At 37.5% G+C, this 18,904-nt stretch overlaps 1 protein-coding gene across 1 annotated transcript in view; it reads left to right on the top strand.

Annotated features, from left to right (window-relative positions):
• The window catches only part of Tbc1d32 (TBC1 domain family member 32), a 233,866-nt gene extending 218,719 nt beyond the window's left edge, over window positions 1–15,147 (top strand). Inside the window, exons 32-33 of the mRNA XM_055599402.1 lie at window positions 3,006–3,194; window positions 13,707–15,147. Of these exons, the coding sequence (XP_055455377.1) occupies window positions 3,006–3,194; window positions 13,707–13,826 (309 nt within the window). The 3' untranslated portion in view covers window positions 13,827–15,147. The remainder of the gene's footprint in view (window positions 1–3,005; window positions 3,195–13,706) is intronic.
• The last annotated feature ends 3,757 nt before the right edge of the window (window positions 15,148–18,904 follow it).

An 18,904-nucleotide genomic window follows, 5' to 3' on the forward strand; every position in this document is an offset into this window, starting at 1 on the left:
GTAACTGAGACTAGAAAGAGAACAGATACGGAAATTTACATTCTCTTAATTTACATTCTCTTTTTAAGTAAGCAATGTAAAATCACAGTCCAGTTAACTTTCCAACAGCTTAACCCTTTTCTAACAACGTATCTTACCATTTTCTGCACTTTCCTGATTTTTAAAACACCTGTGTCTTTAATGGGGCCCTTAGTCTTTGAGGGCACCATCCGGCATAACATTGATTATTACACGGGACTGTCTTGGGAAGCAGGCTAACTTGACTAACCCTCCTGTGCATGAAACCGCATTTGGTACTCATCACCACACCACCACCATCATCACCATCATCATCATCAACATTCCTTTCTACTGCCATTATGAAAACAAGACTATGGAAAACTTTCATGTTTTATGACACAGTACTTTTTGAAAATGTAAAATTATGCAGTGAAACCAGATCTTCCAGATGTATAACAATAATAATGTCATATTTGCAATCATGGTTTGTTCTTGAGAAAGTGTTTGACAATTGTAATTCATTTGGCATTGTAAATTTTATCATGTGACAAATGCAGAAACTCAGGAATGATGTAGATCCATTCACTGTATTGAAATCACTAAGAAAGGCTTCAGTCAGGGTCTACCTATGTAACCTAGACTTGTTTACTTTGAAGTAATCTTCCTGCCTCAGCCTCCCAAATGCCAAGATTTAAGGTTTATATTCCTCATGCCTGGCTATAAAACCACTTTTATTCTTAAGTTACTTTTTGTTGTTGTTGTTTTTACTAATTCTTTGTGTAAGGAAAACAAATAACGTAAGGCCAGAAAAGTTGTTAAAAGTAATGTCATTGAGTAAATTAGTTGATCATTTGAAAATCAGACCATTTTGACTTTTTTTTTTTATATCCATAAACAATTGTTTAGACTTTAATATTTTGGATCCCTTGATTTTTCTTGCAATCTAGATACAAGTAAGAATAATGTACTTCATGTAAAATAATATTATATTGCTTGTTAATTCCATCTAACATAAACTTAAGTATGGTAGAATATCAACATTTTTAGGAAAAGTCTAATACAGTTTGCATGTTGTATGAGTGATCTTACTTCTTTATGATCTTGAATATTATTTAAATGTGTAAATAGCTAATAACATAATAACATACTTAAATTTTCATTCATCATTTGGTTGGCATTACTTCAAAAGACATTATGACCATAGGCTGAGATTTAAAAAAATGTGCGCTTATTGACTAGAATTTAAAGGTCCCTGGTTGACATGGTAGTAATTTATAGAAATCAGTACTCCAATAATGCACTCTGGTACAGATGAATCATGTCTCCTTCAGTAATGGAAGTACTAACCATTGCTTCAGAGTACACCTGTACTATATATAAGGTGTCTGAGAAGGATTTACATTAAAATGGTGTCATTAGAGTAGCTCCAGACCAGTCAGTATAACATGTAAGAAGACATTTGGACAAGACAAACTCTGAGGGTGAACATTCATGTGTCAGGGAGAAGACAGTCATGCTAGGAAAAGGAGGCTCTGACGAAAGCAGCCCCACTAACACTTTGACCTCAGACTGCCCTAGAAAAATTAGAAAGTTGATTGTTTTCCTGTCTATTTTCTGTTTCTTTGTTACAGCAGAACTAGCAAACTAGCACATAGGCCACAGGAAATCAGATTTGGCAAGAGGTAGGAAAAGCACCTTTTAGAACTGAAGAATACAGTTCCAGAAGGACAAAGTGCTAGAACAAAAGGAACAAGTATATCTATATCCTTTATACCTATGTCAACTTGAGATGAGCCACCATATCTGTCCCCTTTCTCCTCCCAAAGCTCCTCTCTTAGCTCTGGTTTCCTGAGGAGCCTGTGGCATTAAACCTGAATTATTCAGATCCTACCTGTATCCAGCCACGCTGTTCTCTGCATGTGTCTTCTCTTGGAAGATGTGTGTCTTTTTGTGCACATTTCTCCTTCTATAAGAATATAAGGCTCACCCTGATATGAATTTGAACTTTTGTGATGACCTTACCTTCAAAAAAGGTCAAATTTTCATGTACTAAGCATTAAGGCCTTTGCTGAAATTTTTTTGAGGGAGTAGTCAATACATGCCTTAGGGTTTCTGTTGCTGTGAAGAGACACTATGACCATAGCGACTCTTATAAGGGAAAACATTTAATTGAGGCTAGATTATAGGTCAGAGGTTTAGTTCACTGTCATCATGGAGGGAAGCATGGTGGCATGCAGGCAGACATGATACTAGAGAAGTATCTGTGATTTCTGCATCCGGATCAGCAGGCAACAGGAAGAGAAAGCGACACTGGGTTTGGCTTGAGCATCTAAAAACACAAAGCCCACCCCCAGTGACACACTTTCTCCAATAAGGCCACACCTACTCCAACAATAATATACACCTTCTAATAATATATAACAAAATACATAATAATGATATACCAATTAAAGGGTTAAAAAAGGAAGGCTTTTTTGTAAAATATCTCCTTTTTGAATTCTGTGTTAGCTCCCAGATTATACATACTTTGATTCTGTTTGATTCTCTGATTAAATTGTTCTCTGATTCAGCAAGAGTCCATTTTCACTAATATAAGATTTTGCAATCTGTATAATTATACATCTGTGATTACCAATGGGATGGAAACAACCAATACCTCTGAACTCAGGTAGCCTCTTAGTACTCTGTTAGCAGAGAATAGACAGGTGTTTGCAGTGAGAGGAGAGCAGTATGTCAGAAGAAGGCACATAGCAGCAGGGACATGAGAAGGGCAGACAGCATTAGGTCCTTAGCTCCTGAAACAGGAGACCATGAGTCTTCTTACAGTTGTAGCAAACAAGAAAAGCAGAATATTTAGGTCACTAGGTGGATTGCCTTTCTATTTCTATTTAAATGCAAGGCTTTTTAAAAATTGGTTTCATGTGTTACTGTTTAGTACTTTTTAATGAGCAAGTGCAATTTTTTTACTCCTTTCAAGTAAACTTCTTTTTTTTTTTTCTTTTAAGATTTGCCTACAGTGGATAACTCAGTGTTTTTGGAATTACTTAGATTGGATAGAAATATGCCATTATATTGCTACTTGTATTGTACTTGGTCCTGATTATCAAGTGTATGTCTGCATAGCTGTTCTCAAACACCTGCAGCGAGACATTCTTCACCACACCCAGACTCAAGATCTGCAAGTCTTTCTCAAAGTAAGTTCATTCATGTCTGGGGAAACATCATTAAAAATTAACCACTAATAAAGGAATCCTTTATTGCTCTCTTAAGTCATTTTTCCATTACTTTGATAAGACACCATAACCCAAACACCGTATAGTAGAAAGCATTTAATTTGGGGCTCACAGTTCCAGAGTGCTAGAGTCCATGACCATCATGGCAGGGAGCATGGCAGCAGGAAGGCAGGAATGGCACTGGGACAGTAACTAGAACTTACATCTTTATCATAAGCAGGAAGTAAGAAGAGCACTAGCTAGAAATGGACAGTACCACACCTCCATCAATAAAGCCACTCCTCCTAATCCTTCCCAAAGAATTCTGCCAACTGGGGAATAATCATTCAAATATATGAGCCTATGGGGACCGTTCTCACTTCAAACCACTACAGTTGTCAAGTGCTTACCTGGACCTCGATTCCCAGATTAACCCTGAGTGCTAGGTCTGGTTGCCTTAATTTTCAAGATGAGGAAAGTGAGGCATGGAGCTAAGTTGCTAAATTCTATACAGTTAGAGTAGAGGTAGATCCAGAGCTTCCAGTTAACTATGTTAACTGAAAAAGACTGTTGCATAATTTTTGGTCAGTGAATGCTCAGTTTATTTTGTTAGTTCAAAAGTTTGATACTTACAAAAATTTAGTATTTCAGAATATTTTCCTAACTTTTCTATTGTTATCAAATATTTACATGAACTATTATTCTTTCATAACACTCACAAGAATGCAGTATCTTTAAACAAAATAATTTTGCTTATTTATTTAAAGCTCAGGAGATTATCATGATAGGTAAATACATTGCTATATGCATACATTGTTGGACTAGTGAGAAATCCAACTGTTTGTCTGATGTTGAAATCATAATTAAGTTTGGCCTTTTTGTGCTGTTCATCCCACCATCCATTCCACAGTCACAAAAACACATTAATTCACAGAAATGAGAATGTATTTTGTACTAGGTGAAAGAGCTGTTTTAGGAAGTTAGTTTTATTCTTTACGATTACATATTTACCAGGATTAGTTTCCATTTAGAGATTTTTTTTAATATAATGCTGTTAATCACTGAAGACTGCCAGCTAATCACTTTTGCTTAATGTTGAATTCATTTTTAATTCAAAACATCTTGAACTATAAACATCAATAAAATAATGACTTTAGGATTGTTGTTAATGAAAATGTCTGTACATGTAGAAGGAACAGTAAGGCAGAACCATAAATAATGAATTGTCTGAAGTGGTCCAGACAATGGGCAATTTAAACCCTGGGGGTCATGAAGACAGTGCAGGCTCATAATCAGGGCCATTTCATCAGCTGTGGTGATCAGGTTCTGAAATTTTAGGGTATAAAGTTTGTCTGTTCTCTTTTATCTGATTTTTCCCCAGCACACAATTATCTAAACTACTAAATGTTTAGTTTATTATGTGCATTTAATTGCTACTTGAGATTATGTTTTTGTTCATCGTCTTCCACCACATCTTTTAGCTTTAAAAGAACTGTGATGTGGTCTGTTCAGCACTTTCTCAATAAATATTTGTTGAGAAGATAAGTAGAAAAATCTATTAGGTGAGTAAACTAGTTTTATTTATCCTGAACAACAAACATTGTTAAATTTTTGAAATGTTTCATTCTGTCATCCTCATTAGAATTTCTTTACATATCTTTGTCTAGTTAATGTTGGTGACTACAGCAGTGTCATCTCTGGACACCTGCTAAGGAAAGTTTGCAATAGGATTTAAAAAGGATGATCATTTTAAATGTGTATCAGACTCTGCTATGTGCTGGACACAGTGTTGTCAGTTTAACTTAAAGGATTTTAAGTGGAGGTGGAAAGGTTATCTTCTAATTCCTATTTAAATTACTAGAATTTGAATTGAGTTAGTTAAAACTGAACTAAGACCATCTTGGGAAGGAATTAACTTTTGCATGTGTCCTAGGGTTAACCTTACTTTTAAATTTTGTTATTGACATTTTTCTAAGATACTAGGAAAAGCTTTCCTGGCTGGTACTCTGGATTCATTTTTATTGTTGCATTTTTAGGGTGTAGTTCTCAAAAGCCTTTGCTCTTTTGATGGGCATTTTTGTTTCTTGCAGGATAAATTTTGGTGTAGTTTATTAATGGATACATATGTGAATATACTATTTGGTCTCCATTAAGACCCATAGTAACATCTTGTTTGCCAAATATATGACTGTATGTGAAAATAGCTGTATGGACTCACATATACTAACATGTCACTCAGATGAATTAAGGGGAGAAAACACTTAGCAACATTTCTCCATTTAGCAAGAAGCCATAGCTGTGATGATATCCCTTATATTAACAATTACATCATTTTAGGCCTTGATTTGTATATCTGCGGATATAACTTCTAAGAGGAAAGAAGTTGAACTAAGAGAACTTCAAACTTTTATTTTATGAATAAACCGTATTTTATGTATAAAAATATAATGAAGGGGCAGAGAGAGGGCTCAGTGTGAAGGTATCAGAAAAGAGAAATTCGATCCCAGGAAACCCTCATGATAGAAGGAGAGAACTGACTCCTGTAGTTGCCCTCTGACCTCTGCATAGATGCTGTTGTACACATGCTTCCAGAAACACATGCACAGAAATATGAGTTAATGAAAACCTCACATGTTTAATAACCTTTCAGTCATTAACAGCTGTCCCAAGAAAACTAGATGACTCTTGAATGTTGAAAATATGTGGCTCTTTTCCCAACTTAATTTTCACATATTGATTAAAAATAAGAAAGTATCATGCCAAAGCCTGCTTTGCCACTGAAAGTCTGTGTGAACTATGTTCTATAAAGAACATAGCAGCTCTTTGATCACCTCCCCCTGAGGGGGAGCAGCCTTACCAGGCCACAGGGGAAGACAGTGCAGATACTGCTGATGAGACCTGATAGACTAGGATCAGAAGGAAGGAGAGGAAGACCTCCCCTATCAGTGGACTTGGGGAGGGGGTATGTGTGGAGAAGGGGGAGGGAGTATGTGATGGGGAGGGAAGGAGGGAAGAGGCCATGGGGGGATACAAAGTGAATAAAGTGTAATTAATAAAGATTAAAATTAAAAGAAAAGAACATAGCAGCCTGTCAGTATTCTGTTTAGATTAGGCTCAAGATTTTCAGTGGGACCATTTAGAGTCTAGACTTCTTGCCTGTATTTCTAACACCCCAGTGAAGAGTGGTTGATGTTCTCTTTTTTTCTGTCTTTTATTTTATTTACTTTACATCCTTGTAGCCCCTTCCCTCCTCCCCTCCCAGTCCCACCCTCTTTCTCTTCCTCTCTCCCCTCTTTCCTCAGAAAAGGGGAGCTCCCTTTCCCATCTACCCCAGCTCATCAAGTTGCATCAGTACTGAGTGTGTCCAGGCCACTAGAGGAAAGTGATCAAAAAGCTAGCAAGTGAGTCCATGTCTGATGCAGTCCCCACTTCCCTTATTAGAGTACCCACTTGAAGCCTAAGCAAAACATTAAATGTACAGAACAAAGAATATTAAAAGCTGCAAGGGAAAAAGGCCAAGTCACCTATAAAGGTAAACCTATCAGAATTACACATGACTTCTAATCTGAAACTCTAAAAGCCAGAAGGGCCTGGAAACAGATATCCTGCATACACTAGGAGACTACAGATGCCAGCTACAAATATTATACCCAACAATACTTTTAATCATCATGAAGGAGAAAACAAGATATTTCATGGCAAAAAAAAAAAAAAAAAAAAAAATTTAAACAGTACCTATCCAAAATCCAGGCCCACAGAAGATATTAGAAGAAAAACTCCAACCCAAGGAGGTCAACTGCATCCAGGAAAACATAGGAAATAACCCCACATCAGCAAAACCCAGCGAAGGGACTCACAGGCACTCTACCCCCACCAACATCAACATAACAGGAGGAACAACAGCTGGTTGATGTTCTGAATCACTAAACTGGAAAGAGAAGCAGAGGTAGCTGAGATCAGTCAGTGGAGAGCATCCCTGGCTGTCAGCCCCAGTGCACTGTGGGAGCACTGCAGGTAGATGAGGAGTGCAGCTCGATGGGGTTGGGTTTGGATGGATACAGGATTTCCTGTTCTCCTTGTACCATTAAGCTATTAGTGTCCTTAAATGTCATGATGTCATGAACCTGGTATAAGCTAATGTCTATGCTTTGTTGTTGGCTTGGTTTTAGCCTTTTATTTTTATTTATGTACTTATGTATTTATTTATTTACTTATTTAGACAGTGCTGTACTACTTAGCCCCAGCTGACCTGGAACTGGCTATATAGGCCAGGCCGACCTTGAGTGCTAAGTTAAGGGCATGCACCACCATGCATGGCTTGCTTTATTTTTCACAATATCCTTGTAGATAACATCAGAATGTGAGCTGTTTCATAGACTAGCCAAGTGCATTATCCTCACAGCTTGGTGAGACAACTTTTGAAGCTATGACGATGCACTCAAGCTTAGTGCTGAGACTTAGTGGCCATATTTACTTATTTATTCATTTATTTTATTCATTTATTATTAATTTTTCTCTTTGAGAATGCCAGGGATTTCAAAAACTTTTATATGCAACAGCCAATTGGAAATCTATGGCCACCACAATTTCAGAGAATAAAACATCCAACAAAATTAACTAGAAAATCCAAACCATTTTCTCTTTTTAGAAAATGTTGTTTAGTAGACTTCTGTATAACAGGAGTATAAAAAGCATATCTGTGCCCGTAGATTCATTGGAAGCTTTGTTTGTAGGGTCTAGGGAAGGCTGATATCCCATGGCCTGGCCTGCCTGATTCTTCCTCTCTCAAATGATTATCGGCTAGCAGGGATTGTTAGCATTCTCCTGTTCTTGCACCCCAATGCCAAGACTGCGGGAAGACTGCCTTCCTCTGGAAACCGGGCTGTGAAATTTCAAAGTGCTTAATTAAAATTCCTCCACTGAATCCTGCATATTATAGAAAATTAATTTATAATTATGAGGAAAATCAGATTGATTTCAACCCAATCAGTAAATTGTTGAGAGAGATTTTTTTTTCTTTTTTGATGCTGTTGCAACTGCTGTTACCAGAAGGTAATGACAGAGTAGAAAATGGAGAATATACAGAGAAAAACTGTTTAAATGATAAGATTTAGAAGACAAAAGTGTACATGTTATTAATGAAGTTCATCCCAGGGAATAAATAAAGCAGGGCTAGTACAGCATCAACTGTATTTTCAGATGTCATCTGCATTGCTGTCTGTCAAGTGAAGTCTCATGTTTTATGTGTCTCTCATCATGTTAGCAAGTGCCTTTGTCCACTCACTGACCCATCTTCCTAGCCCCATGGGCACATATGTTTAATGATAAATATTTCAGCTGAACAAAACACTTCTTTAATGCTTTTTATTAGATTTGGCATTATTGCAAATTGTTTAATCTTTCTTAAATTTTACAGTTTTAGTAAATCAACTACCTTCCACTTTAACCCACTCAAGGTTTTTTTTTTCCTTAAACTATTTTAATTTACCATAACCTTGCAAACACATTACTAATCAAATGTTCAGAAATGAATAGACTCTGTTATAAAATCATAAAACCAAGGAAGGTAGCCCAGGATAGCGTACTGATCTTCTGTACCTTGTGTTTACTTCACACTAAATCGAAATGTCAAGCTTAGTGGGCTGTGGTTGCTGAAAAACCTTTTGACAGATATTAAATCTCTAGTATCTTTGAAAATTATAACATGTACAAACATCTTTTAGAAGTGCAGGTATAATTTGGCTTTCCCCATAGGCATATCCCTGAGGATTTATGAGAAAAGTCAGAGATGTCTTAGTATCTGTATTGGTTAGTTTCCTTATATTCTTGGCAAGGAGTTGAGGATCAAAAACTGAAGTCAGTAATCCCTGATGTATCACCCTCATCTTTTCCAGTGTCTGATATGCTCAGGAGAGGGTATTCTAGCCATTTCAAGACTGTCAGTTGGCATTGTTATGACTAGCATTAATGGTTTAAATGCAAGGCCATGGACAAAGGATTTACTCTTTGATTTATTCTAGTACTTGCTCTGTAGCAACAGTTTTGCAAGCACTGTTGGAGTCACATGAAAAAGTGGCCTTGCCTCACGTGGTTCTTAAATTCTTCTGTGAGAAACAGTATAAGTAGATAATATTTCTGACATTATACTTGTTAATGAAGGACACTCTGACAGGGTGAAGGAGACATTGTTTGTGATACCCGTAAGGATAAGAAGGGTCCAGAATGTCTTAAAAGAAAAACCTTATAAGGATCTCTGGGATGGAGAAAAGCCTTCATCCAAGCATATAGAGGCAGCTTCAAAGATCAGGTGCAAGAAAGAACTGAGTGCCCTTAGAGAAGTTTTCAGCCTATTTCTATTCGGTTCTATTGACCTGTTAAGGAGTCAATGTTGCGGCTCTTTAATACACTTCATGTTGTAGGACTTCCAGCCATAAAACTATGTTTATTGCTATTTCATAACTATAATTTTGCCACTGCTATAAATCGTGATATAGATATTTGATATGCAGAATATCTGATATATGATCCCTGTGAAAGGGTACCCAGAGGTTGAGAACCGCTGCCTTAAAGGGTCAGGATTAACATTGTAAACAGAACAAATTGAGCATATGGTAAGAGACAGGACAGAGACCATAGAAGGCTTTGTGCCCTATGATAAGGCTTTCAGGTTTTAGACTATCTTGTCCACGGAGCAACCCTGTTATTGTGGTCCCCATTGGTACATGGGGAACCAAGATTTACAGTTGGTAAACTTGCATAATCTAAAAATTGGCATGGAGAGGTTTTGAACCTTTATTGTGTGAATCTAAGTCCTCTGTTCCCCTTAAATCAAATTGTCCCTTCTTAACTAGTATAGTTACCTTTTGTATAATATTCTAAATTCACTGGACCCTGATTAAATATTATCAACTATAAGAAAGAACTTGGGATTGAACTTTCATATTTCAAAGAAAAAAAGGAAGTAGGGTTTACATCATGTGATGTAATAACATACATAACACTGTGGTTAAGAATGGTAATTTCTAATGCTTTTTGGCAATTCAACATCCAAAACCCAGAATTAATGATGAAAGCAATCATTGAAAGCAAAGTGACTGAATAAAAATTAGGTATAATATGAAATGTAGCATGCTCTCACTAAACAGCCTAACCCAAATTTAAATTATTGCAGTATAACCTATCAAAGTGTTTTCTTGAGCAAGTATCCCACTATTGTTACAAAAGTAGTTAGTGTCACTATACTTTACATGCTTCCGTATTCATAGAACAAGGTAATTGCAATGTTCTTAGATCCGCAAATGAAACTAGGGAAGTGCTACTCCAAGGAAATGGTTATTGAATAATAGACTAGCAATCTAAATGATTATAATCACAAGTAAGATTACCCCAAGAAGAGCATTAGAGAATGTCTAGGGTGATATGAAGAAATTCTACTTGAAAGATTAAAAGTTAAGCTTGGCTATTTTAAATTTTTATTCAGAAAAAAAAAATGCCTACAGATTCTTAAACATGAACAATACCATTTAAAATTGCATTTGTAATGTACATTTAAAATTCTTATACAATGAGACCTCAGTAACCTTATATGCTATTATTGTGAGTATATCTGCAGTGTTGTTACTAGAATATTTCTTTTAACTTTAAAATTAATATCTAAGAGAGAAGCCAGTTTTTGAAAAAAATATACATTCTAAAGAAGAAATATATTTAAGCCAAGTATTAGCCGTGGCTTGCCTGGGTAGTTTTATGTTTAAAGGAACATAGAACAATAATTAAAAGATGTTAGGTAGATTTTTATTTTTTTCCAGGAAACTATTGTTAGAGCTATTGTTTAAGTGCTGTTGTGTTCTATTATAATTTGCACTTAATGAGTAATAATTTTTATTTGAAATTGTGAATGCATCGGGAAGCAGATCCCATAGTATCGGGTCTTCTCTGTTCGGAAAGATGTTACTGGAATTGCCTTTCAACTTAGGGATACTTTTAGTGTAGAAATTATCAAAGCCAAGTCACATATAATTTTAAGAAAATGAGTGAGTTCATAAGAGTTCTATACTTACAACAATAGCTATTTAGAATAAACTGGTCCAGTGAGATTAGTCTCACTTTGATCCTTTTTCAACCTGAATGACTTTATTAAATTTTTATTTTTTATATTAATTAGAGTTTATTCACTTTGTATCCCAGGTATAGCCCACTCCCTCTTTCCCTCCCAATCCCACTCTCCCTCCCTCATTTCCTCCTATGCCCCTCTCCAAGTCCACTGATAGGGGAGGTCTTCCTTCCCTTCCATCTGACCCTAGCTTATCAGGTCTCATCAGTACTAGCTGCAATGTCCTCTTTGGCCTGGCAAGGCTGCTCTTCCCTCAAGGGGAGGTGATCAAAGAGCCAACCACTGAGTTCAAGTCAGAGATAGTCCCTGTTCCCCTTACTAGGGAACCCACTTGGATACTGAGCTGCCATGGGCTACATCTGAGCAGGGGTTCTAGGTTATATCCACAAATGGTCCTTGGTTGGAGTATCAGTCTCAGAAAAGACCCCTGTGCCCAGAATAAGTACTTTTGATAGGTAGAAACTTACAAAGAAATAATTTGCCATCCATCAATTGAACATCTATTTGTTTTGTTCTCTTTATTGAGACAGGGCCTCAATATGTTACCCAGGTGGCATTGAACCTGTTGTCCTCTTGCTGCAGCCTGTCAAGGGCAAGGATTATAAGTGTGTGCCACCATATCCAGGTGACTCAGTTGTGTGCTGGGTAGTTTTATGTCAACTTGATACAAGCTGAAGTCATTTGAGAGGTGGGAAACACAAATAAGAAAATGCTTCCATAAAATCAGATTGTAGGCAAACCTGTAGGGAATTTTCTTATTAGTTATTGATTGGGGAAAGTCTAGCTCATTGTGGGAGTTGCCATCCCTGTACTGGTGGTCGTGGGTTCTATAAGAAAGCAAGCTAAGCATGCCATGAAGAGCAAGCCAGTAAGGAACATCCTTCCACGGCCTCTGCATCAGCTCCTGCCTGTGGATTCCCAGCCTGTTTCATTGCCTGTCATGATTTTCTTTGCTGATTAACAGTTCTGTGGAAGTGCAAGCCAAATAAACCCTTTCCTTCCCAAGTGCTTTGGTTGTGGTGATTCATCACAGCAGTAATAACCCTAAGAGAAGTTACCTGTTTGTTAATCTGAGGGCATGCTTGAGACCTTGGCTATTAATAATCTAGGATGCAGTCCTTGTCTTACTCACTTTTATTGCTAATGTCCAGAATGAAGAGCTTATATATACTAAAAGAGCATATGAGTGAGCAGTGGGAGAGTGGATGGCACAGTGTCCTCTGCCTTAAAATTAAAAGCAGAGTTCAGATATTTCTCTTGGGTAGTGTTTTCCATAGCCTTAATGGTATCATCTGTAAACATTGGTTCTTCAGCTCCTTCAACTTGGTTGATCAGTAAGTTTTTTAGGTTATCTATACCTTTTCTTCACTTTTCTGTGGATTTTGAGTGACACACGGCACAATAATAATAAAGTTCTTCATAACTCTGTGAATCATTACTCATAAGTAAGTATATATGAGCCTTTATATATACACATATATACACATGAGGCTTTTAAATTTTATGTTAAAGGTTGCATGTTTTTTTAGCTACCTTACATTGATGTCCTTTTTTATCAACTCTTGCAAACTGTCTGGTATCTAATACATGTTACCTTTCATTCTTTTGGTCTGCTACACACACACACACACACACACACATACATTCATCTTTTATTGTCTGTTAGCTGTAAGCTTGAGGAAATCATGAATTGCTTCAAAATTTTAAGAACTCAAAAGCTAACACAGTTGTACTGACCTGAGAACAACTATTCTGAAGATTTTCAAAACACCTTTGGATAGATACTACGTTAGATAATATTTGAGTGTGCTAAGAGACAGTCAATCCTTAAGCCCCAAATACTCTAAAATTCTAAATGCCCTTGCTGTTTATTCTCAAGCCCCTCATTTGAGACACTAACCATGAAAACACAAATGATCATTTGCCTCTCCGGTGCCAGCATCATGACCCACCTGTTGATGTAGGTTTTTATGAACAGTGGCTTCAGCATGGATATTCCTTACAACATCACAGCATCCTTTTGTAGATACAGAGGATCTTTACTAGTTGCATGCTTACCACTGAAACGTAGGTCAAATAGTGGGAAGATTTCATCATCTGAGAGTTTAAGCTTTTTTGGCTGCTACTGCTGCTGTTGTTAGCTGTAAAGTGTTGTTGCTGTTTTTTTTTTTTTTAATAACCTTGCTTCTCCAGACCCTTATTCATTCCTGTCACAGACACAGCTTCCCAAATGAGGAGCAATTACGCATTTACTAGTCATGTAAACTGCCTCAGCATCTATTGCTGAAAACAGATGATACTTCAACTACTTAAATATCATTCACTTGGAATTGTGCATCTTTCTCTAAGTAAATAAACTTCCCTTCATATTTTCCTGGCAGGAAGAAGCGCTGCGTGGGTTTCGAGTGAGCAACTATTTTGAATACATGGAGACTTTGGAGCAAAACTACCGGCCAGTACTGCTGAGAGACATGTGCGGTGTTAGAGCACAGAGCACATAGATCATGAGAGGCACACTCGGATTTTGCTCTATTCATTTGTACAGGAGATGGGGCAACTTGATTGTGTTCTGTCTGCATCTGTTACGTGTTCCCGTGCACTGGGAATCAATACCGAGAGGTTTGGAACAGAATAGATTTGTGTTGCCATTTGCTTGGTTTGCGAAATGAAGTGAGTTCATTTTGGCAAGTCCCTTGTTCTTTTAAATTGTTAGGATCAGTTTTAAATTATAGTTTTAATTTTATGTTTGACTTATAAAAGGATCAGAGACCTTAATGTAAAACCTAAAAAACTGAAATGACTAGTGGAAAACACTTGAAGATACGAGCAGATAGGCAAGGCCTTCTGAGTAAGATCCCAATAGCTCAGGAAATAAAACGAGCACAGGTAGATTGTACAACGTACTTGTAAAGTAAACAAAACGGAAGGTAGGGTAAAACCCCTAGCCAGTTATTCACCCAGTAAGAGGCTAATATTTAGAACATATGTTGAAGTAAATTGCAAAATAATAATAATAAAAAAGGTTGCAGTCAACAAATGGCCAGAGAAGTGAGCATACACTTCAGATGATGACTACATGAAGAAAGGCTCACTGCCTGTGCCCATTGGAAATGCCCATCGAAACTACTTATCCTCATCAACATGACTATCATCAAGAAAACAAATGCCAGTCAGCCCTGGTTAGGGGAGGAGGCTTATAAGTTGGTAGCGGCAATATAAATTCATCTAGCTGCTACGGAAATCAGTATGGAGCTTCCTCAAAAAGCTAAAACTTAGCCATACAACTTACATGATATCAATAAATAAATGTATATCAGATTACAATGGAGACCTCTGCACATCTTTGTTTATCGTGACACTATTCACAATAGCCAGGTTATGGAATCAACCAAGGTATTCATAGTTGTGTGTACACAACAGAGTTTTACTCAGCCGTAAAGAAGAAGGAACTTAAGCATTTGCGGAAAACTGGGATGAGAGATTATGTTAGGTGATAAAAGCTAGTCCCCTAAAGACAGGAGTATCACTTGTTTTATCTCGAATGTGGAAGTTGGGGGCCAAGGCCTGAAAATAAAAGAATGAGTAGCGTGAGAGGTCCAGAGATTACAAGAATGTGGTGTAGGTACACTGGCTTCTTAGGGGCCCAGACATGGCTCAGTGCTTAAAGGCGCTTGCCTCCAAGGCTGATAGCTTGATTTCAACCCCTCACCCCAAGTGGTGGAAGAAGGGAACTGGCTGTGCTATGACGTCCACACACTCATTCTAGATGTGCCTGGAGCTGTAAGGTAAAATGTTTTTTAATAAAATAAAACAGTAATGTGAGACATGTGTGTTGGTAATGATATAATGAAACCTTTTTTACAGTTAATATAATTTTTTACCTAAACTTCCCAACACCTACATCATTTCTACTGTGTGCCCCTATTTTCTCCTAATGATCTTGGGAAGTAGAAGCAACATTGTTTTAAGAAAGAAAGAAAAATAAGGAAGGAAGTCTGGAAGAAAGGAGGAAGAGAAAAAGAGCAAAGAATCTGAGTACCAGAAAGAGTCCATAAAGATGAAGCAAAAGCCAGTTTTCTTCATTTTTATGACTGTGCATATGGAAAAACACAGTTGCTTATTTCCCCTGATGAGGAACACAGGATATCTACCAGGACATTGTCCAGAGACATAATTGTCTTTCTAGGAGGCACTTTTCATTTTGATATCAATTTCTAACTTTTCATTTGTGGTATCGAAGTCACATGGTTCATTTAGAAGACAGATTGGCTCCCTCATGCTTTTAAGCATTCTGCTCTTATTTCTTGGTGATAGATTTGATTTGCACCAAACTCAGAAACATTAAGAAGAACAGATTTCTAAATTGAAATGAGTCACACTATGTTTTATTAAAATAGAAGTTTCGGTGCCCATAAGATTAACATGGGAGAGGCTGTTTTTCTTGTAACTGTCCATTTACTGTTTGAAAGCCAATACTCAAATGTGCTATTAATTTACTGATTTTAGGTGTTAAAAATTATATGGGTTATTTTCTATTCTTTTTGTATATAACCATACATTTTAAATTAACATGACTTTTTCTCTTTTCTACAAAATGGTCCATGCCCAGATTTATTTTTGTCAGCATGTGAGGCAACTGGCTCTCTACAGTTTTCAATTTGGGGATGTTTAAGCATATGAAATATGCTTCTTCCCAAATCAGGTTTTGTACTGTCCATGCCAACAATAGCTTTCCAGTAATGGTGTTGTTAAAGGGCATTGTAAATTGGAAGAAGGAAATTGAGCAAGTTAATTAGACACATTGCACATTTGGCTCCCACTGAGTGAGTGAACAGAGTGGGAGATGACCCCAATGTGTGCTTTGTCTGCAGCGCGCCTCAGTGGAGCCAGAGTGTGGGCTGAAGGTTCCACTGCCCTGTGCTTCTGAGTTATGCTCTTAGTGCTAAGAGGATGGAGCCTCCTTTCATGTGAAAGCTCTTATTACATTGCAGACAGAAATGATTTGTATCATCAGTGATGGATGACTTTAATTGGAAATTCATGAAATATCTAGAGTATGACAGTTACACTTGTAAAAATGTGACATCATCTGGTTTTGATTTTCCTTTGGCAAAGTTAGACACAGAACTGGGCATGGTGGTTCACTTTTGTAATCCCAGCACTCAAAAAACAGAAGCAGTCCTTCAATTCAAGTTATAGACCAACTAAAACTACATTGTGAAACCCTGTCTCAAAAAAAGATCAGTAAGTAAAATAATAAATCAGTAAATAAAATAAAATAATAAGAGTGGGCAAGATGCTTCAACAGATAAATATGCCCATTGTCAAGCCTGGTAGCCATGGTTTGATGCCCATGACCTACACAGCAGTAGAAGAGCACCAGCTCCCCCGAGCAGCCCTCTCCCTTCATATCTGTCCCCCACCAAAAACAATATATTTCATAAAAAAATCAAGAAATCAAAAGCCAATCAAAAATTAAAAATAACTAAGAAATGTCTCAGGAAGAATGACTTAAATTGGTTTCATGGAAGAGGACATAAACTATAGTTTGTGTGGCTATCCCTGTGATTCATGTTTCCACTTATTTTAAGAATAACACCCTTCAATGATACTGCCCTGCCTCTGCTGTGAAATTAAAGTGTGAGCTCCTGGGAAAGACTTTGTCTCCTATTTATGAAGAACCAATTCATATATTTTTCAAAATTTAATGATAAATAAAAGCTTATGATACAACTATCTTGTGAGAATTTTATTAGTATATAAGTCTTTGACCATCTGTTTTCACATTTTTATTTATAGTGGATAGAGGCATAATAACTCAGTGATTACATGCTTTCCAGGATGCACAAGGCTGTGGACCTGATCTCCACAACTCCAAAACAATGCTTAGTAGGTAGGAGTCTTATGATATTCACATACCTAAGGTATCTGTCAACTCTCAGCAAAGTATTTAAACTTCATTAAAATACTTTATCTAAATCTGTGATTGTCTTTTTTCCCAGAAGCAGAAATTCACACATGGTATATACTCACTTATAAGTGGATATTAGACATATAATATAGGATAAACATAAAATCTGTACTCCTAAAGAACCTAAGCAAGAAGGAGGACCCTGGGTAAGATGATCAATCCTCACTCAGAAAGACAAATGGGATGGGCATTGGAAGAAGGAGAAAACTGGAAACAGGACAGGAGCCTACCACAGAGGGCCTCTGAAAGACTCCACCCAGCAGTATATCAAAGCAGATGCTGAGACTCATAATCAAGCTTTGGGCAGAGTGCAGGGAATCTTTTGAAAGAAGGGAGAGGTGGTAAGACCTGGAGAGGACAGGAGCTCCACATCTGAGCACAGGGGTCTTTTCTAAGACTGATACTCCAACCAAGGACCATTCATAGATACAACCTAAATAACCTAGAACCCCTGCTCAGATGTAGCCCATGGCAGTTCAGTGTCCAAGTGAGAACCCTAATAAGGGGAACAGGGATTGTCTCTGACATGAACTTAGTGGCTGTATCTTTGATCACCTCCTCCTGAGAGGGAACAGCCTTGCCAGGCCACAGAGGAGGACATTGCAGCTAGTCCTGATGAGATCTGATAAGCTAAGGTCAGATGGAAGGGAAGGAAGACCTGAAGACATATAAGACTCTGAAGTTCTTGTGATCTACCTTAGTCTCATCCACAGATTTGGAGTTTTGTCTTTTATTCTCATCTAATCAGAACTCGGTCATATCTTTTTATATGTTCATTGATCCATGTGTTATTTAGAAGCATGGTATTTGGTGTTCAAGGTAATTTTAATTTCTCAGAAATACTTTTGTAATTGTTTACTAGTATATTCTTACAAAGAATATTCTTGGGGCAGGAAGGATAGCTTAATGGGTAAGATGGTTTGTCCTTCCAGAGAACCTGCGTTCCCAGCACCTACATTGGGCCGCTCACAACCTATTGCAACTCCAACTATGTGGGTTCCAAAACCTTCTTCTAAATTTCACAAACACCTGTACACACACACACACACACACACACACACAGACAAATAAATATTTTTAAAATAATGCTGTTTGTATAATTTTAATCTTCTCAATTTATTGAAAGTTGATTGTGGTCCAGGTCCCACCTTCCTTCCCCCACCTCTTCCCCTATTCCCCTCCCCTAGTCCACTGATAGGGGAGGTCCTCCTCCCCTACTATCTGATCCTAGCCTATCAGGTCTCATCTGGACTGTCTGGATCCTCTTTTTCTGTGGCCTAGTAAGGCCACCTCGCCAGGGGGAGGTGATGAAAGAACAGGCAGCAGAGTTCATGACAGAGGTATGAGCTCTACTTACTAAGGAAACCCATGGAGACTGAGCTGCCCATGGGCTACATCTGAGCAGGGGGTCTATATCCTCTCCATGCCTGGTCCTTGGTTGGTCCATCAGTCTCTGAATTAAGCCAGGATACAACGTGAATAAATTATAATAAATAATAATAAGAAAGAAAGTGTTGAGACCTTTTCATAGTTGTGTACTATTTCAGGGAACATTCAGTAAATATTAACTGTGTTTTGTTAGCATGTAATGACACATAACTGCATCTT

This window comes from Psammomys obesus, unplaced genomic scaffold (assembly GCF_907164565.1).
Source record: "Psammomys obesus unplaced genomic scaffold, mPsaObe1.curated_primary_1811, whole genome shotgun sequence".
Taxonomy (NCBI): domain Eukaryota; kingdom Metazoa; phylum Chordata; class Mammalia; order Rodentia; family Muridae; genus Psammomys; species Psammomys obesus.